This window comes from Cheilinus undulatus, linkage group 11, assembly GCF_018320785.1.
Source record: "Cheilinus undulatus linkage group 11, ASM1832078v1, whole genome shotgun sequence".
Lineage (NCBI taxonomy): Eukaryota > Metazoa > Chordata > Actinopteri > Labriformes > Labridae > Cheilinus > Cheilinus undulatus.
The window spans coordinates 17,570,058-17,591,583 of NC_054875.1; the positions used below are offsets into that span (position 1 = coordinate 17,570,058).

At 38.5% G+C, this 21,526-nt stretch overlaps 1 protein-coding gene across 4 annotated transcripts in view; it reads right to left on the bottom strand.

Moving 5' to 3' along the window:
* Positions 1-1,145: 1,145 nt before the first annotated feature.
* ubr4 (ubiquitin protein ligase E3 component n-recognin 4) overlaps positions 1,146-21,526 on the bottom strand; it is a 224,472-nt gene continuing 204,091 nt past the window's right edge. For all 4 annotated transcript variants that reach the window (XM_041798818.1, XM_041798817.1, XM_041798816.1 and 1 more), the window contains 2 exons: positions 2,795-2,957; positions 1,146-2,581 (listed from right to left, as the gene is read on the bottom strand). In XM_041798818.1, the coding sequence (XP_041654752.1) occupies positions 2,517-2,581; positions 2,795-2,957 (228 nt within the window). In that variant the 3' untranslated portion in view covers positions 1,146-2,516. The remainder of the gene's footprint in view (positions 2,582-2,794; positions 2,958-21,526) is intronic.

Here is a 21,526-nt window from a genome sequence, read left to right on the forward strand (position 1 = left end):
CTGAATAAATTTCACAAGTGCCCTCTTCATAATGGTACCTTGATCATTCAAATACACCTTGTAGTTACAGAATTATAGTCATTTAAAGATGGGCTTGAAATTTCGAGCAGTAGCCTAATAAAAGAGACTCGTGCTTAACAGGTTTTAAACCATATCAGTTCTGGAGGGTGGCCAACTCTGAGACCAAACTGTTAAGTGTTTTTTTTTTTCTTTTTTAATTAAATGTCATATTCCTTTGTTTAAAGGGTAGATGTGTATGCATGCCAATGCATACTTTATTCTGTAAACATTTTTGGATGTTATTTTTTTAATGTCATACATAAATTGTTCTGCTGAATTGAAAGAATTGAATTGAAATTTGAAAATGTACAACTGCCAGTCAAAAATTAAGTGAGATCAAATTTTCCTGTTATTTTCATCTGAGAAGAAGTAACTGACAAGACTAAACAGTTTATTAAAAAGTAGTCATGCCAAAAGCAGACTTTACAAACATTTTAAATTTGTCTGTGAAAAATTACAATTGAAAATCTCTATATTTTAAAATTTATATGCATATTAATGGTATTAATGAAATGAGGGAATTAGTCATTTTCATACAGTCAGTGCCATTGTTATCAAGCCTTCTCCTCAAGTGGCCTTTATATAGCTACATCTTAGATTTTGGCTACACAGAAATGGCTTTTTCTCTCAAGGCCCAAGTCTCTACACACTGAAACAAAAGACGACAGGTTCTATGAAACATTATTTAGAGTGTATCTGTATATAGCGTGTATATTTAATCATAGGCTTTAAAAAATTCTGAGGACCATAGTTACCTTTGCCGTTTTCAAAGACCATCAATTGCAACTTTTCTTCTGCAAGCAATGAAAAGGTATTATAAGAACATTATACAAATGGTTGATGGCCTTCTCCTTTATTTTGAACTCTTAAGAAATGTAAAGGGTTTTGCTAACATTGACAAAGGCTCTGTACTGTTTTGTGCATCCATTGAATTATGGCTGTGAAACTGAAAGATCAAGATGGACCCCTGATCATTTCTAAAAAAAGAGCTGGAGTCTTGTAAATGTGAGACTGATTTGAAAGGAACTGATAATTCCCTGACCAAGAGTTTCAACAGCAGCTGGAACAGACGAGGTAACCCTGGATCAGATTTGGAATTATTACAGCTTTATTAATCATAGTCTAAATTGTAAAAGCAGACATTAAGCAACAGTTGAACATTATAGCAGCAGGATTAGGCGAATGAACAATAAACTGGGTGAACGCCACACCATGCATTCAGCTCTACAGAACAAGGGCACCTTTTAAACTGTATGCAAGTTTGAATGTTAAATCAGTCACAGGGAATAAGGAAGTGTTTCTTTGCTGACTAAATCTGCTCTCAGGATTGACACATCAGTGTTACCACTGATTTTGAGGAGAAAACAACTAAATTAGGGATTGTAGAGAAGTAAAGAATAAAGAACAAAGAAAACAAAGCTAAAGAAAGCATTACACAAAGAAAAGTTTTCAAGGATATATTGTAGGTCTGTTTTATTTTTGTTTTAAACAGGTCTGAAATTTCACTGCAACAGATGGATTCTTTTATGAATCAAAGTTCACTGTCACAGAAGCAAAGCTTTGTGGAAAGAAAAATAAAACAAACTTGAAATCAATATCATTGTCCCCATTTTGCTTCTGAGACTGATAAAATCACACGCATACACGCTAAATCAAGAAACTTTTTTCTGTCCACCACTCAAATTCCAGTTAGGACCTACAAATAGACTTAACAGCAGAAGCCCAGGAAAAAGACATGTTAGCTGCAAACAATATGACACTAAAACTTTCTTCCATTTAACAAGCCCTGACCAAAAAAATAAACCAAAACAAACAAAAGGAAAACAGGATAAAATCAAATGTCACTCTTAACACATGGTGGGTCACATCCCCAAACATTTTAAGTATTCCAACCTTAAGCAGGGTGGTTGTGGGATAGCGGAAGTTAAAAATAGATTTCCACACTAAAAGAGAATTCCCAATATATTCCTGTCAACCAGATTTCCTTTTTCTTGACATGAACAATTCAAATTTCTCAGCCTGTAACATCTGTAAAATCCTTAATGGACAGAAGAAGGTTCAGGCTTCATGTTTGTTTGCAGTGAAAGTATGCATGGAATACCTTAAATGTGTATGCTTTAACAATCTGTCCTCCTTCTAGACTGTAGAGGTGACCACCAATGGAGTAAGGTGTAAACTCTGTTCCAGTGTAACCCCCACCCCGCTTAAGCCCTGTGTTATGTTACAGAAATGCTGCCTTAGGTGGATGATTTTTTTTTTACACATAGTTTCTGCTTAGATAATTTGAGGATGTCGTATAGGGAAGGAGAGTGAGTAAGAGGCATGGTGTAGACTCTGTGTGTACTTAGCATGTGTCAATGTGTAAAAAGAGAAGATCTTTCTTTCAGTTGGTAAGTGTCCCAGCTTTATTTGCAGGGTTGCTCTGTGTTGAGAGGACTCTGGGCTGAGGATGGTCATCAGGGTAAAGAGTTCAACAAATCTTGCAGGAAGAGATCTGGGTCTGTGATTTCAGAGAGAAGACCTGGAAGAAAAATTGAGGCAAGTTACATGATGACACTCATCACATTGTAGATTATACATTTCTTCAAGAAGGAAATGTGTCACCCCCAGACTTGACAAACTTGGCAATGTAGTGCAGCATCAGAAAAATTCAGTTTTTAACAGTGTTGGTGAATCTTTCTGTCTTTCAGTTTTAAAAACTGATCAGTTAAGTTCATTAGATGAATGTACTGACCTACAACATCAAAGAACTCAGAAAAGGACTCAGCAGGCATAAGCTCATCCTGGAAGGCCCTGAGCACACGCTCTGATGCCTCGTAGATGGGCATGTCGTTGTGACGGACGTACTCTGCCAGTGAGAAGGACCAGCCCCCCTCTGTGTTGCTGATGGGTACTTTCTGTACAGCCAAAGAAAAGAAATGGGTGACAACAAGACAAACTTGTGAATTTAGTTGCAGTAGATTCAGTCTCAGTGCTGAACCCAAACTCATCCCTGAACCTCTAAGGCAGGGCTATTCAATTACAAATTCAACTGGGCCAAAATTTAAAATCAAGAAATGTAGCTGGGCCAGACATCTTCAGCGCCCAGTAAGTAGCTGGTAATATCAAAATTCGAAACCATACAGATCAATTTGATGAAAAATATGCACTTTAGTCTCCCTTTTAAATTTGCAACAAAAGCACATCAAAAAGTACATAAAAACCACAATAACAGAGCTGCATTTGAACACAACCTGCGGTAGTAAAAATTTATTTTTTTTCACTTGAACAAAAATAAAATAAATAGAATGAAAAAATAAATGAAATTCTGTAAATAATATTTTTAGTCACATCTTACCCAGGCATACCTTTGAGTGCATAAAAACTAAATTTGCACAGTTGTAGCTACAGTTGAAAAGGACATATTTTATACTCAGTATCTTTGGGCTATTTCTGTCAGCATTGCTTGTCACACTTTAAAACACCGCAGTGCATTGTAGGTAAACTGTTGCTAGGTTACGTAGAGTGTTGCATTCACGGTCTGAAATACTGTGGGAATTTATCAAAACTTGCGAAACAGGTTGCCCTTGGCATCTCTGGCATGATCACAGCCTTGGCCACTTGGGAGTTGTTTCTAGGCTGCATGTGGCCCCCAGGCTGCTAATTGAATAGACCTACACTAAGGTGTTCAAAGATAGGACAGTAACAGAGTAACTACAAGGATGGTGACAAGAGGCAGTAACATACTGCACATCACTGTTTTTTATTTGGACAGTCAATATTCTCTATTAAGGGCTGTAAGCTCTGGAACACTATACCAACACAGACAAAAATTATTCCTGCATTTAAAACCTTCAACAATTAAGGTCAAGTGCTAGTTAAAGGCAAACCAGAGATTTACTCATTAGCTGTGCTAATTTTCAGAATGTTACGTATAAAAGTTCTGATTTGAACTGAATTATAAATTTTTGTAGCTTTATTGTTGGAGATAGATTTTTTTGTATTACCATATAAATAGTGTTATGGGGTTGCCTGTCACCCATCTATACATATTTTTGGCTGACCGCGGAGGTCAGCTCTTCTGACTGACACAACTTTCAGAGCCATACTATACAGAGTTGGGTTTGCTTGTACTGAATGCCGTCCTTAATGGCTGCCTCCACTGTGGTAACTAGAGCCATACATACAGACTTGCTCTATGGGCGGGGTTTAGTTGTACTGACAGCCCTTTAATGGTTGCCTCCACTGTTGCGACTGGCTGCATACAAGGCCTGCTAGTGGAGTGCTAAGCTTGGGACTGAGCTGCAGCAGTTTTTTTGTCGAAACTGGACAATGTTTCTTTATTAAAACACGCGCAGAGAGCAACACTGAAAGCTTTCCATGACAGAAAAGATGTTTCTCCCTCCACTCCCAGTCTGCTTTGGTATAGGTTTCTCATCAGTTCGGTCACCTTGTCCAGTATATTCAGAGCCTGCTAGCGCGTTAGTGGTTAGCTCGGATGTCGCTCTAGGAACGCCTGGACCACTTTTCTTGTTAAAACCAGAGCAGAGAGCCACACCAAAAGCTTGTCTTGGCATAGAAGATGTTTGCGAGTCTCCTGTAGTGACATGTTCCCTCCCCCTTTTTTTGTGTTGTGACCACGTTTCTGTGTAGCCAATTGGATGCGATAAAAGACAATCAGGAGGGGAGGGAGGGATGATGTTGGTCAGGGCTCCGTGTAACATTAAGTCTCCACACAGAGGAAGAGGGAGAGGGAGAGGAGAAAATGTTGCCCTATATGTTTAAGTAACCAGAAACAAATTCCATATAAATAAGGCTGAAACCATGTTGTGTAACATTATGTAAAATTTAGTCATTCTTTCAGTATTATGGTTTATTTATTGGCCCCATGCTCCATTCCATTTAGACTTTGATTTTTTTTTTAAATATTTAGACAAAGAAGACTTATTTATTTCATTATTGTTTTTATCTTAAAGGAAACCGCAGAAGACTGCTCGCCCTGTATTTTATGTTTTTATGTTAAAAAAACAAAAAAAAAAAAACAAAAACAAACAAAAAAAAACATTCCAGCATTCAACATCTTACATGTCATAGAACTGGTACTTGATTGTCTACAAAAATATAGTTTTGTATTAAGCATTAGCTAAAGTTTTTGCTTTTCTGGGAAGAAAAGGATTTAGTCAAACAGTTTTTGGAAAAAAAAATGACATACTGTGAAATCAATCATGGCTCAAAATGTTCAGTTTCTGTAATTTCAAAAGCCAAAGTGGTACCAAATGAAGAGCCATTTGGGAGCTGAAAGAGATGGCTCTTCTTGCTGAACCATATGATCCGGATCTCGTGAACTGAGCAGGAATTAGGATCCTTCCATTCTCAACCTACAGACATTAGGGCCAGCACAGTTGCAAACCTCTACAAAAAGTCATTTTTCCAGAACATACAATTCAGTCAGGCATTTCTACAGGCATCCCAGATAGATGCGGTCAGCCATATACTAGGTTATAACCTAGTCTTGTTCTGTACTGTATGCCCTTAACATCCAACTAGGGACAAGTTGGAAGTAAGCGATAACTTAAAACTATCAGTTTCATTTCCCTATTTACATTGTTTACATTGTTATGTTGTGTTGTCCTTAAGAGGTGGTGAAGACTATAGGGACTTCACAGGGATTATGGGATTGGGATATGGGATTATGGCAATGGGCGAATTTGCCAAAATGTTGAAGTATCCCTTTAACATTTTTTTTCAGCTGTACACTGAAGTATCTGACTAAACTATGATAAAACCCATCAGTGCTTGTGTTATTTCTGACATTTGCACCAAACTGATAAAAATCTGCATTTTATGGCTTTTAATTAGCTCAAATGGACATCTGCTTTGAAAAATCTTTTCTGAAAAGGCAGGGCTTAAGTTTGTGACATAAAAGGGAGAATGTTACCGCCTCTAACCAACTTTACCATACAGAGACCACTCCCATCCTCTCCTGCACCTGCACTGCCTCGGCTTCAGCTTTAGTAACGCCAGTGCTAGGGCCAACGGCCCAAACATGGAAACTCCTCTCCTCAAACTACCAAACTGCCCATTTTTTGTGCATTTTTCAAAAGTCTGAAGTGGGCAGAGTTCACTCTGAGCTGGGGGTTTTTTTACACGGAAAAAAAAAAAAAAATCCAACAAATAACTAGGGCTGCAAGCAGCACTGAACGGGCCCTCGCACCTTCATGCACCTTGGGGTTTGGTGCACAACAGGCTTGTGGCATAGCTGCTAAATGCATTGTTTTAAAAACATCGCTCATACGCAAAAAATTTAAAATTCTCTTATGTGTCATGTCCGTTACAGCCAACATGAAACAATGACGCACAGTGTACCTGACTAAAGCCTGCCATAAAATATTGCTTTGTCCTAATAAAGGTGGCCCATTGAAATATACATTATTTTCGGGGACTTCCGGGTGGGACACCGACAAGATGGCAGCATAGTTAAGGAGCTCCAAACTACGCCCTCTAAAAAGGCATTGAACTACCCCCAAAGTGTGAAATTTCTTATGAAAATATATTCAGAAAAAGCAGGGGTAACAACAGATACCAGGTAAAAAGGCAAGAGAGGGCCACAACAACCAGAAATGAATAACGACGAAACGTTACGACCATGAGGCGACCATCAAACCACTGTTGGCAAGCAGGCTACCATAATGCCTAGCAAAGAGACAGCAGACCTGGACTTCATCCTTCAGGAGCTGAGGGGTTTTTGCTGGGCCAACAAGCAACAGTTAGAGGATATAAAGGGGGAAATTTTGAAGACGAATGTAAGATTGGATGATGCAGAAGAGCGAATAATGAAAGTCGAGGAACGAGTCCAAAATACAGAGGATATCTTAGCAGAAATGCTGAAGTTGCACAACTCACTGATGCAAAAATAACCTACCAGGAGAGCCACTCTAGACGAGAGAACATAAGGATCTACGGTGTTGCCGAGGGAGCTGAAAAGGAGTCTCAATCCATGACTTAGTTTGTGGAAAGGTTACTCCGCGACAACCTCAACTTACCCGGTGAGATACCTTTACAGCTGGAAAGAGCGCACCGCACACTCGGACCAAGATCCATCCTGGTGAGATTCCTCAGCTTTAAAACAAAGGAAAATGTTCTCCGCTTAGCTTGGCAGAAAAAGGGATTCACCTGGCAGGGGAAGCGAATAAACCTGGATAGTGACTATGCGCCGCGTATTCTTCAAAAAAGAAGGGCTTATACAGATATACCCAAGGTCCTGAAAGATTGCCAGATCCTGTTCCAAACTCTGTACCCAGCGCGGCTCAAAGTTAAATACGACGATGAAACCCGGGTCTATGACAGCCCAGAGGAAGCGACAACTGACATGTCAAACAGAGGATACCCGGTGGAGATCATCAAACCTCCAGAGACTTTGATGGACAAACTGCGGCAGCTGACATGGGAGAGGAGCAGCCAGTGAAGGGGGAGACATCCCGCTCCAGACAAGGGACTAACTTCAAGGAGAGGCTGCAAGCCTTTAGACGGGCCAAACCACCAACAACTTCAGACTGGACACATTTATCTGGTTATTAAGTCCCTTTTGATGTTTTTCTCCTCCAAAAGGCTGAAGGATAGGGTAGGTGCATTTACAAATACAAAAATCTAAGTCTTTATGGGGGAATTGTTTTAATACCTGGCTATCCTTAGTAATAGTGTTAATAACTAAATGTAAGAATCACAAGGGCAAAAAGGGACTTTTTGGTGCAACTATCTTGAGCAAGGGCCCCCTCTTTGGACACAGGGAGGGGCTTTCCCTTGGAGTCACTATAAAGCCGTGTTTCCATCAGGGGGTCCGGTTTGATTCAGTTCGGTTTGGTATGGTTTGGTACGCTAAACCCCAAAATAGTTTGCATTTCCACAGACACCCGTGCTCTCACTTGGGTAGGCGGGGCTGTAAAAGCATGCATGTCACAGACAGCGCGAGTCAGCTGTTCCAGCAGCAGAGTTATAGAAAAGATGAGTGACAGAAATCAGTCGGGAATAAGCAGTAAAAAGCTTTATTTCAGCTGAAAGTGCTTTAAAAAAAAAATCACTACATTTTAATGATGTTAACCACTGTCAATAAAGATCCTCAGCTGATGGAATACGTGCACAGAGATGGTTTGAGTCATAACGCTACGTTTATATGTGAATATATCTAGTCTAGAACAGTTTATACGACAAAATATGAAAGTTTAGAGCTGTACTGTGAGAATTCGTCGCATTAAAAATAAAGTAAAAGTTCAGCTGGTGTTAAAATCAAGCTAGATTAAGTCAGAAAGCCGGGGTTCGCTGATCTCGTTGTAAAATAGTCTGCAGCCTTAAGTTTTACGAGCCCACCACAGAGCGATGTTTTCACAGTTATCTAACGTAAGAAGGAGATTAATAACTAGTTACAGATGAGAATGAACTGTTCTAAGGCTTCGTATTCACTAAACTTAAGCATTAATTTAGTTTCTCATCCATTGTGGATGGATCAGGCTGATGTGAGCCTTTGGGCTCTGCTTTGTGTGCTTAAAATCAGTTCCAGATAAACGTCAGGAAACTTGATTTGTGGCCAGATACCAATATCCATAGACTAGGAAACAGTCTGGATCTCCGTCGAGTCCAAATATTTCCCATTTAGGCAGATATTGGTCCATTTTTCTCCCGTTTTCGCCCGCTTCTCACAGTGCAGACTTCTGTGGTAGAAGCCCAGAGGCAAGCAGCTGAGTTGCATGCTAGTGTGACATCAGTGCAACCCCTATTGTTGTATGTCTAGCTCCACCTTTTTGGTATGGTTAGGTAAGACTGGCACCCCTACGGAAGGGTGCCGAAAAGTGGGATGGTACGAGTCGGTTTTTTGGGACCCTTTCTCTATGGAAATGCCAAAAAAAGCGTGCCGTACAGCACCAAACTGAGCCGGACCGCTCGCTGGAAATGACCTATTAGAGGCTAGAAGTGTCACAAAAGACATACACAGTTATGTTATATTACACGCTTGTCTGTTTCACATTTTTGGTTCAGTGTTCCGTTTTTGTGTTCACTCCTTAACAGTTCTTTAGGGGGAGGGGGAGCTTTCCTAAGAAGTATATGGAGGATGATGTTTATTTACTTATATGCAAGGAAAATCTTTAAGAGCAGCTTCTTTTAATGTCAATGGCATTCACACTCCAATCAAAAGAGGGAACATTTTGTCCAAATTAAAAAAAGAAAAAATTCAAATAGCCTCTAACAGGAAATGCTTTGACAGAAAGATTTAGAAAATCTTTCATACCATCAACATTAGACTGTATAATTCTAAAGTAAACAGATGAGACTCCCAGATGATTGAATTTCCCTTCAGGGATAAATAAAGTTCTTGTATTGTATTGTATTGTATTGTATTGTATTGTAAAAGCAAGCCTTGGATAAGTATACTATTGAGAACCTGGCAGGAAACTGTGAAAATATGTAATTTAAATTACTCAAACTGCTGCGACTGTGTGCTTATGACACTGAATTTATTCCAAACAGATCTGACAGATAAAAAAAAATGGTCTGCTAAAGGTCTAAGAAATTATTACTCATTTATTAAGAAGGGGACATTCCACAGTTTTGAATTCCTAAAGAAAAAGTACAACCTTGAACAAAGGATTTCTGAAAATTCTTTTGTCAGTATCAGAACCTCTGTGTACTAAGATAGTCTCTAAATTCAATAAAGACATACTCCATTCCAAGTCAGGAAATACTTGGTATATAAAAGAAAAGTGGGAAAAGTAGGCAATTTAGACATATCAGAGGATGCCTAGAAAAGAATATGTCTCTCACAGTGGACTTCGACATGTTCAACTACTTAGCAAGAATTTTGTTGGAAAAATGTTGTACGATTTTTTATTATACCTTTACAAAAGAGATATGGGGAGGGGGTACAAGCTGCTGGCGACTCTGTGGGATAGATGACACCAACCATTACCATGTTTTCTGGAACTGCCAAGTCATTGTTCCCTACTGGCAGGAAATCCACAAACATATTAACAACATATTTGGAGTCATTATCCTTTTTATTGTTAATACAGTATATATGGGTGATATTCAATGTGATGAATGGAGTAATAATGATAAAAAGTTGGTTCAAATTCTAATGGCTGGAAGCAAAAAAGTCATTACAAGGAATTGGCTGAAACCTCACTCATTCCACCACCGATGAATGGATAGACATTTTTTACAAAATATATGTTGCTGTCATTTTTAGGGATGCACGATATTATCGGTAGTATATCGGTATCGGCTGATAACATGACGTCATAATTAAGCGCACGCGATGTCGCTGGACATGCATAAACAACAACAAACTCAACATGTCAGCTGTGTGGGAGAAGTCTGAGGTGTGGGAACAAGACAGCAAAGTAGCTGTTTGCATTGCTTGTTAAGTGCATCAGATGCGTGGAAGAGCTCGACAACGTGCCTTTAACACCACCAGTTTAATTCTGCATCTAAAAAACCGCCAACCTGATGACTACAAGGACTATAAAGAATGGCAAAACTTCATGCCAGGGAAAACTCGGCAGCAGCCTCTATTTCAGTCATTTAACAAAGCTAAAAAATACAGCAGTGACCACCCAAAGGTAAGGAGCTGAACAGGAAAATCAATGAATTTATAGCTCTTGATAATCAGCCTTTCAGTGTGGTGGAATATACCGGCTTATGATGCATTTAAAGCCCCGCTACGTTATACCTAGCAGGCGCTTATAGCCTTACCTGAACTGCAAAACTTCGTTTCCAGTCACGTAGAGAAGCTCCTCGTTAAAGCTAAACATATTAGCTTCACCACGGATATAAGGACATCAAGTGTCTGTCCTGTTAGCATGTTTAGCCTCACTGCCTCCCTGGATAGATGAAGATTTTACTCTTAAAAAGCCTGTCCTACACTCACAGGAGTGCCCTCTCAGCAGCCGCAGCTGCAGCCGCTTTTGATAACATGTTTAGATAGAGATAAAAACAATGTGCATGTCGTCCTACGTGACATGCGCGAAACATGGCAAAAGCAATGACGGACTTCTGTGTGCCGTCTCCTGTGCACACTCGAAGGTGCACAAAGGTGTGTCCAGCATTGGAGATGTTTGTGTCATTGTGTTGTTACAGAGCTGTTCACAGTGAAATGCCCATTAAACTTGGTTTCTTAGGTAGTTTGTGCTGTTTAAAGCAGAATCAGGAGAACTACTTTAGTTGAAGTTTTATTTCTGTTCATCTTGAGTCTCAGAAATTAAGAATCATAATTAAGCTCTGAACTATAGCCAGTTTTTTTGCATTTAAGAATCTGTGTTGTTGTTATTTAAAGCCCTTTGTCAGGAGTATGTCAGGGAGCCATCCCGCAAACTGGCTGAGTAATAAGGAGAGTCCGTCTAAATTTATAAGCCATTTCTTTTTTGCACTGTGGAGCTCAGTGTCAGCAGGTTACTTTGCTGCTGCTTATTGCCCTTTTAAAAAATGCACTTGGCTGGACTGTTAAAAATACATGTAAGCATGTAATACACATGTAACCCAAAGACATTACTGTAAGTTTATCATTAATGTATGGCTGTATTTGGAAAAAACAACAACAATATATCCTTCAGTTCTGATAAAAATCAAATGTTTTGATAGTTTGTACAAAAATAGACTACCAGTATTTTAAAAGAAAAATTATAGTCCATGATAGAATTGGTATTTATAACAGTGGAAAAAATGTAATTAAATATCGGTATCTGTCAAAATTTGTTTCAAAATATTGGCATATCGGATATCGGCAAAAATCCAATATCGTGCATCCCTAGTCATTTTCCCTCAGAGTCCAGAAGGACAGATTTTACAAAATTTGGAGCAAATGGACTGAGTATGTCAAACCTATAAAACCAGACTTCACTTAATTTAATAGAGTAAGGACAGGAACACAGTGTAATAATGACCTAGGCATTTTCTGTGACCTTTAACCTTTAACTCAAAATACCAGACTTCCTGTTGATTTGGTGACATGGGTCAAGATGATTTTCTGTAGGTCCTGTTATGCTGAATATGTGTACAAAATTTCAAATATTTAGGTTGTATGTGGTATGGGGGCTGATTTTTTTTAAAATTCAAAGGGGGCACCACTGAGCCATTAAGCCACGCCCACAAGCTAAACCCATGCGTAACTTTCAATTTTTTCCACTGTGCTTTTTTCCACCAAATTTCATGGCAGTACAAGCCCTTTTAAAGCCTTTCAAAACCCTTCACAAGACTACTTCCTCTTTTATGGTGACCAACGGGTCACCCTGGAAACAGATTTAGCGTCAAATCTGTGGGCGTGAAAATATATACCATGGTTCTGATAGAGAAAAAGAAAAGAAAAAAAAAAAGAAATATATACCATGGAAACATTTAAAGGATGTTTCACACCATTTTGTGGCAGTTTAAGTTTACAGAAGCTGCATTCGTTTATTTTTAACAAAGTCTGTTTCTGTGTCACTTTGGGACATCATAGTTAGATGAGCTGCCATTGCCACGCCCTTTGAGTTTTATACATGAGCCTCAGAACTTTCTTCACAAAGGTCTATTCTAGCAGACAACTCAGTTTTGAGTCAATCAGAAGAATGCCTTCAGAGGAGATACTCCTGGAAGAACACCTGGAAATGGCTAGGGTTGACAAATGTTGTTACAAAAAATCAAAATGGAAGACTTCCTGTTGACTTGGCAATATTGGTCCAAGAGGCTTTTTTGTATGTCCTGGAAAGAAACACTTACCTTGCCAATTTCAAAATCCTAGGTTGAACTTGCTGCCGGGGCTGATTTTTAAAAATTTTCTAGGGGGCGCCACTGAGCCATTAAGCCACACCCACAAAGCAAGTCTGTGGAATTTTATGAACCAAGTTTCATTGCTGTATTATCCTTTTTACCACTTGATAAAACCAGAGATGTCAAGTAACAAGGTTCAAATACTTCATTACCTTACTTCAGTAGAAATTTTGGGTATCTATACTTTACTGGAGTAATAATTTTTCAGCCAAATTTTTACTTCTACTCCTTACATTTTCACGCAATTATCTGTACTTTCTCCTCCTTAAATATTAAAAATAGCTTTGTTACTCCTGTTTCATTTCAGCTTGTTTTCATTCCGGCTTGTCATGGTTCAAAACCCCCCCCCAAACAAATTGATTGTGGTTGGATGAGAAGTATAAACATAATACCATTCGGACAGCCTATTGGTTTGTACGCGATCCATCACACCTGCGCACATGACACAAATCACGTTGAGGGAAATGTCTCAACCAAGCACCAGCGAGGAGGTTGGCAGCCAGGAAGACCAATACTTATAGGCAACTAGTCATTATATCTTCCGCTCCATGAAGCATATGTTAATGCTCAGTAGTACACATGTAAGGTTCTTGAATGTATTTGCATTGTACTAAAATGCGTTCATTTCCAATGGGCATAAATGCGGCTGAAACAGGTGCATCCCAAATCTTTTAACATTAACATTTTAATATAACATTATAGTCATTATGGCCTTTAGAAAAATGTTTTTTTGGGGGAGGTGGGGTAGTGCACTATAGGCCCCTGTGGCGCTGCCTAAGCTTTAGTCCTTAATGGCATTTTTTCCCCCTTACAATACTTTTACTTTTATACTTTAAGTAGTTTTGAAAACCAGTACTTTTACACTTTTACTTGAGTAAAAAGCTTGAGTAGATACTTCAACTTCTACAGAAGTCTTTTTAAACGCTAGTATCTATACTTCTACCAGAGTAATAAATGTGAATACTTTTGACACCTCTGGATAAAATTACTTCCTGTGTCATGGCGATCAAAAAAATTGCCATGGTAACAGTGTTGGACAAAAAGTCATGGTCTTCATAGTGGTGCAAGGTAAAGGTCTTTGGATGTTTCTGAGCAAATCTGAGTGGGAGTTAATCACCCATATTGGAATCTTGGCTAATTATAAGGAAGTAGTAACTTTCTATTACCAGTTGGTTGCACTGTGAATCCAAAATTTCAAATGCAGATGTGTTCAGGATGGAACTATTGTTGTGTACATAAAATTTTATCAAAGTATCATCAAAAACAGCTGAGTTATAGCAGTTCGCAATTTTATGGCGAAGCATCAAACCCAAATTGAAGTTCGCCGTGCCAGCACATCTACGCTCTCTGACGAAAACTCACCAATTTTGCTATACATCTAGACTAATGTCTTAAGGGTTTACCCAGCATATTTGATGTGGAAATAATCAAAACATTAGGAGATATACCTCCAAAAGTAAAAACACGATATTTCCTGTAAGAATTATTACCACCAAAGTGTGTTTCGGCCTGAACTTCCTTTATACATGAATAATTTCATTCAGTTAAGACCATGCACAGCTGAGTTATAAGCAACTTCCTTTATCATAAAAAATATGCAAATTTGAGGGCTTGCCATTGCCACGCCCTTTAAATTTTGTACAATACCCACATAACTTTTTTAGCCATAAAAAAAAGTCACATAGTTCTGAGGAACACTGTCGGACAAGTTAATCCTAGAGAGACCATCGGAAATAGCAAAATTTCACACATTTTTTTTTTTCAAAATGGCAGACTGCCTGTTGGGAATTCACTATGACGACAAGAGTTTTTTTTGTGCGTATTAGAAGCTGAATATGTGTACCGAATATCATTCCTGTAGGTGAAACAGTGTCTAGGGGCGAGAGTTTAGAGGTCGCTATTAAGCCAATTTCCCACACTCATATGGAGGACTTATAAAATATCTAAATTTCCAGCAGGTCACGTCCATGCCAATTTTCATGAGTTTTCGTGCATGTTCAGTAGGGATGGGAACCAAGAACTGGCTCCCTTTGAGAACCGATTCCAATTGGATCGATCCATCGACATCATTTACACTTTCTCTTAACTTATTAACCCTTCTATTAACCCTTATTAATGCCGCACCCCCGGGTGCCATAAAACACAGGCCTCGCATGTGACAGTCAGCTGAACAGAGAAGCTGAGCAAATAAACATTTATCAGGCTATACAGTATTGCCGCAAGGTGTTTATAAAACACAGTTTACAAGCACTTGTCGGCGTGCATGCATAAGCACAAGCGGAGCTTCATCTAATTCTTTATCAAAATGCTTTGAGTCTAAAATAAAACAGGTCTATATGGAGACGTTTACAGGAGCGGGAGGAGTGAATTATTTAAGTAAAACAGGCTAAATAAGGGCAGGGGATCAAATAAAGTTTCTCTTTTTTCTCTATCAATGACACAGACGTGCGCTCTTTTCCTCCCTTCCCTCCAAATCTAATATCATAGAATCTGGGAATGTGAAGTAATGTTCTGTGTGCTTTTAAACAGAAAAGATGGGAATTTAATATTATTTATGTCTGCATTGTGCTTCAATGGCGAGCTCCATCCTGCCGATTGTTTACTTCATGATGATCTTATTAAAAGTTACAGAACACTTTAGCCCATAAAATGACCAACAAGCACTGATTAATTTGATCTATATTTCACATTAAACAGGTAAAGATAAGTTTTAACGTTTTTAAAAACCCTCAGTGGTTTCTGTTGTACCTGGCATGGCTGCAGCAGGACCTGTGGGTGTGTGTAATAATCTGTCATCATTGTTGTATACCCAGAAGGAAGAATTAGAGCGTTTTTAACTCACGTTGGAGCCATAGGAGCCAGCAGTGCACATCTGACAGTTTGACCTTAGAGAAGACTACCGCGGTCCAAGAGCTGTGGCCGCACTGTGCTTGTGCCATGGCGTGCGAGTATCTGTGCACCGGTCTATATGTGACTGTTTGTCCTTTGCAAAACTGTCCCCACATCATTAACAGAGTTCAGATATCACTTTTAAAGCGTGTTCATACACAGGCAGAGGTGCTGTGGGTGGAAAAATATACATATTTTTGAGGAATTTATTATGAATGTGTGCTAATCCCACAGCACCGTCTTCATGATGTTAATCAAAGTGGCTATTTTTAGTACCCCAGGATACAGTATTACCATATTACCACCCATTTTTAGTGAACTGTCACAAACACAGACTAAAGTGGTAAAAAATGTGGCTTCATTTCTCCAAAAATGACGCACACATGGCAATGTGAAATGTCTGTCAAACAGCGATGTCTAATATATGACATGCATCTTTTTGTCCAACAACTATTAATTTTGCACGAGTTCAGTTTATTTTGTTACCTCCAGAGATCTGGAATCCAGAGATAAGTTTTATATTTATTGTAAGGTTTTGTCTTTTAAAGAAATAATAATATTGCATTCTAATTCAAGTTCACAGATTAAAGATCCAGAGAGCAGTTTGTTTTAACTGAGACATATCCAACAAAAAGAGATTTTTTGTCTATTTTAGTATGCTCTCCTCCCAAACACTTGATGTTTAACATTTATAGCAATCCAAAAGGAAAATTCACAGGAAGGAACTGATAAGGGAATCGACATCAAATCAATAAGAAGAATCAATAAAGGCATTGATATCGATAAAATCTTATCAATTCCCACCTCTAATGTTCAGATACTCAAAAGTCCAAACATATAAAATAATAATAACCTAGGGCTGCAAGCAACACTGAACAGGCCCTCACACCTCTGTGCACGTCGAGTCTTGGTACATTCTGGGTTGTGGGCTCGTCGGAAACAATAGCCATTTGCAGTGATCTCTGTCCAAACTTTGAAACATCCATCAATTGTTGTCTTTTAGAGATAGCATTAAGTGAAAGAGAGACAGAATTAAAATGTAATGTTGGGTGACGGAGGAAAATCATGCATGGAGGATTGTTTTCTACCAACTATTGGCACCATAACAAATGTGCTTTGTTGGTATAAAGGTATAGTCAAAGAGGGACTCTAATCAAATTTGTGAGAAACTTATATTAGCCTGTTGCTCATGGGTCCAAGAAGTGTTTAACTGGTTGGTATCTTTTACAGTTTTGTTTTAACCCTGACACACTTAGACTTGGGGTCTAACTCAGCTGCAACTTTGTTTTTGCTTGCAGTCACCATGAAGTGACAGACATCATTAATTTAATCAGAAAACCTTAGAGTTTCAGCCAAACTATTTAAAGCTCCTGGTGTCAGAGAACATAAATTTGTCAGAAAATTTTTGAAAAACCTAAATAAAAAAAAACCACAATAGAAATTTTGAGTTTTTAGCTCTGGACTAGGATCTAATTCAAGAAAGCTTGCTTTTTTGATTGAGAATTTTACAATTTTATGTTTCAAACCTTCACCTACATTTTTGTTCAGATCTGTTTATCTAATTGACCTATGGCTAAGTCCTGCCCTCAAACGTGATGAGCTAATCACAGTACATATAGCTGTTCCATACACTCGGACAACTGCTGCCTGGATGTCCATTGAAATGAATGGGAGAAGGTCAGTTTTTGTCCAGTTTTATGAGTTTTTTTTTGAGATTTTAAGTTTAAAAATGGTCAAATGGTTTTCATGGGGTACATGCGACTCCACCACAAGGTATCCTGAGAGGCTGGGCGACCGAGTGTATTTTTTACCCTTTCCTAAGCCACATCTAAACCAAGAAAAGTGTCTTCTTTGGATATAATTGTGCAGTAGACCACAACATCAACTCAGTGTGAATACAATTAACACGGATGTCTACATCTATTCTAAGGTAAGCCAACATCGTCTTTGAGGCAACATACTGTCACTTTGCTGGAAAGAAATATAAAGTTATCTTTAACATCTATAACGTTAGCTAAAGTTAGCCTAACGTCAGCTCCTAGTGGCATTGTTCGTTGTGTCACGTTGTTTGTTGGGAGTTCATTGGCATTTTTTGTTCTAGTTGCTGTACTTTGGTGATCGTACATCATTGTTAGCTGTTGTCCAAAGGGCTCTTGTTAAACTAACGTCAACTTCTGGAGCTAAGCTTCATGAACTTGTCTGTAATAGCCGAGATAAAAAAGGTTGGCAAACGTTATGCTGAATGATTCAATGTAAATACTGTAGCACCAGACTAACGGAGAGACACTCTTGGTAAAGATGGTAAAAAGGCTGTTATATTTTTGTCATATTCTGAGCCAAAAACCTTAACTTCAGTGGCACTTTGATGCTGATCCTCTATCTTGTGGTCTGAGATTGTGATGGCAACGAGATGAGGTTTATCATGTTTGCACTGGGACCTGTAAATTTTGGCTTATAACTGAAGCTTTTAATCGACCTTCTCGACAATAAAATGATTAATATATCCCTCCAATGCGTAGTTTAGACCCTTTTGGTGACTTCTAGATGATATGTGATCTTTCTGTCTCCAAAAATCATCAATGGCCTCCTGTAAAATGTCTCCTACTGTGACAACTGCCATAGCGCCTGTCACTGAATGTTCATTGTTTGTCCGAGTGAGTGGAGTGGGTGTGGCTAAGCCATAGGTCAATTAGGTAGTCACAATAATTCATTATAATATTGATGTGACTTTTTTCTTTTAAAGGAGATGTTTTCCTGTCCTGCATTTAATAACCATTTATAGGGGTTTCAACAATGGGATATTAAAAAAAGATAATCATATAATTAAATAGAACACTGCACCAAACTTCTGCAAGGATGCAACACAGCCAATAAGCCACACCCACCAATAATAATCATGTTGATCATCTCAATTTTCTACTGAGTATTGTTTGTGCAAAGTTTGACAGTTCTAAAAGTCATTTAAACTTAAGGTAATTTTACTTTCTGTTACATAGAGAATGAAAAATTGTCATGGACATGACTTTTTAAGTAAAGACTCTTGACCTTTACGTTTGAGCAAGCACCAAATCAGAAGATCTGCATAGAATTATTGTTGACATAGACTTTTGACCTTCAAATATGTGTAATGAATGGAATTTTTTTGGTTTCTTCCAGCTACTTTCATGACATGATGAGACATCTAAATTTGATAAGCCACCAAAGTCGCACCCTTTGAGTTTGGTACAACATTTTGCTGACTTTTAATCCTCATAACTCTTCTTATTTTACACCAAAGATTAAGTTGATTTGATGAACTTCTCAGGGGAAATGATGCTAGAATGACCCCTGGAGATGACTTCTGTGAACAATATCTGTACAAAAAAGAATTCAAAATGGCAGATTTCTGGTTGATTTTACACTATAGTTCCAAATTGCTTTATTGCAGGTCCCAGCATGATACACATGTATACCAAATTTTAAAATCCTAGGATAAAAGTGGTGCAGGGGTGGTTTTTTAAAAAATTCTAGGGGATGCCACTGAGCCACACCCACCAGCTTAAGCTTTATCATTCTTCCCAATTTCTCACCTGGATTTTTTTCCACCAAGTTTAGTGGCTGTACAAGTATGTTCAGCAAATGGAATAAACAACTTCCTGTTTCATGGTGAACAAAAAAATCCCCATGACCACACCTTTAGATTTGACTTTTGACCTTCATATGTGTGTAAGAAGAAAATCTTGGGAAATGCCTGGTATAACTTCAGCAGGATTTGGCCAATCTTTTAGTTAATGTTTTTGTGTCAGGACCAGCCACTTTTATGACACAGTGAAAAATCTGATTTTGATGAGCTGCCATGGCCATGCCCTTTAATTTTGGTACAACATTTAGCTAACTTTTAATCCTGGAGGACTCTTCTTGTTTTGCACCAAAAATTAAGCAGATTGAAAGAAATCCTCAGAGTAGAAAATGCTAGAATGATCCCTGGAAATGACTACTCTGACTAACAGCAATACAAATATTCAAAATGGCAGACTTCCTATAGAAACGCTTTTTTGTAGATCCTGGCATGATACATACGCATACCAATTTTCACTATCCTACCTAAAAAGGTGTGCAGAGGCAGATTTAAAAAAAAAAAAAAAAAGAAAATTCTGGGGGCGCCACTGAGCCAATAGGCCACATCCCCCAGCTTCAGTCATATTGTTCTTTTCAGGCTCTCAAAGGGAGTTTTTCCACCAAGTTTCATGGCTGTGAAAGAATGTTAAGTATATAAAATTAACTATTTCCTGTTTCAAGGCAAACAAAAAAATCCCCATGGCCGTGCCTTTTCTCGTAGACTTTTGAGCTCATAGGGCCATCTGAAGGTCAATGTCTTGGGAGTTGTGTGAGCAAATTCCAGCAGGATTTGGCCAATCTTGTAATTAATGGGATTTGTTTGTGAGGGCTAGCCACTATTATGACATGGAATGACACATAAATGCATTGAGCTGCCATGACCACGCCCTTTGAGTTTGGTATAACATTTTGCTAACTTTCAATCCTCCATGGCTCTTCTTACACTACACCAAAGATGAAGGTGATTGGATCAACACAGTGTGCTACAGGAGCTGCATTTTTGAAATATTGGAGGGGGTGCCACTGAGTCATCTAGCCACACCCACCAACAAAATTCATATCATTCACTTCAGTTCCCTCTGGGCATTATTTATACCAAGTTTCATGTCTTTACAAGTATGTTAAGCTCATGGAAAAACTACTTCCTGTTTTCTGCCAAACAAAATGTCGCCACGGTGTCCCTGTTAGACGTACACTTTTGATACTCTACAAAAATGAAGGTACAGATGTTAGGATGTGTCTGAGTGAATTTGAGTGAGATTTAATCAACCAGAGTGAAATGGGAAATAATTTAACAGAAGCAATTTTCTTTCTCTTATCACAAGGTGGTGCTGTATATTTTTTTGAAAAGTACAATTGCCAATGTGTTTGGGAGCATGCTCTCATCAAGCACAAGAAATCTTGTTCAGGCATGATCAAATTAAGTTGAGTTATGGTTGTTCAAAATTTAAGGCAAAAAAATATATATATTCCTGACACTAATTTGAGGTTTGTTTGTTTGTAAGTCTTTATTGTCCCCGAGGGGCAATTCGGATGCAGCATAACCAAACATACACACTAGTCAAAGTGCACAAATACCTTAATACCTTAAATTGTTTAAGAACAGTAGTTTCTACTGTAAAACATGGTATTTACGTTTGCCACTAGGAGGCGCTATTATCTGTACAAAATAGTACCATGTGAATGTGCACAAGGCCGGTCCCTCATTATACACAGGAAGTTAGAGTCAGATTGGACTATGCACGGCTGAGTCATTAACAACTTCCTGTTTCTTGAAATTATGCAAATTTGAGGGCTTGTCATGGCCATGCCTTTTGAGTTTTGTACAGAAGCTGAATAACTTTTGATCATTCATGTCTCTTCTAGCCGTATACCAAATTTCAGCTTGGTTGGATGAACGCTGTCGGAGGAGTTAATTTTCAGAGGACCCCTTAAAATTGGCCAAAAAAATACCTAATTCTGCTAATTCCTTCAAAATGGTGGATTTCCTGTTGGAGATAAAGGGGAGGGACCCAAGAGGCTTTTTTTTGAAGATCTCCCCAAGCTGTATCAGCACACAAAATTTCAAAGATATTGGACAAAATGAAAGGAGGGGGCTTTACCTTTGAAAACTGTAAGGGGACGCTATCAAGGAAATTTCCAAAATTTTTAGTGGAGTCCCATAAAATATCAAAATTTTCACCAGACCTGATGCACATGCCAAAAT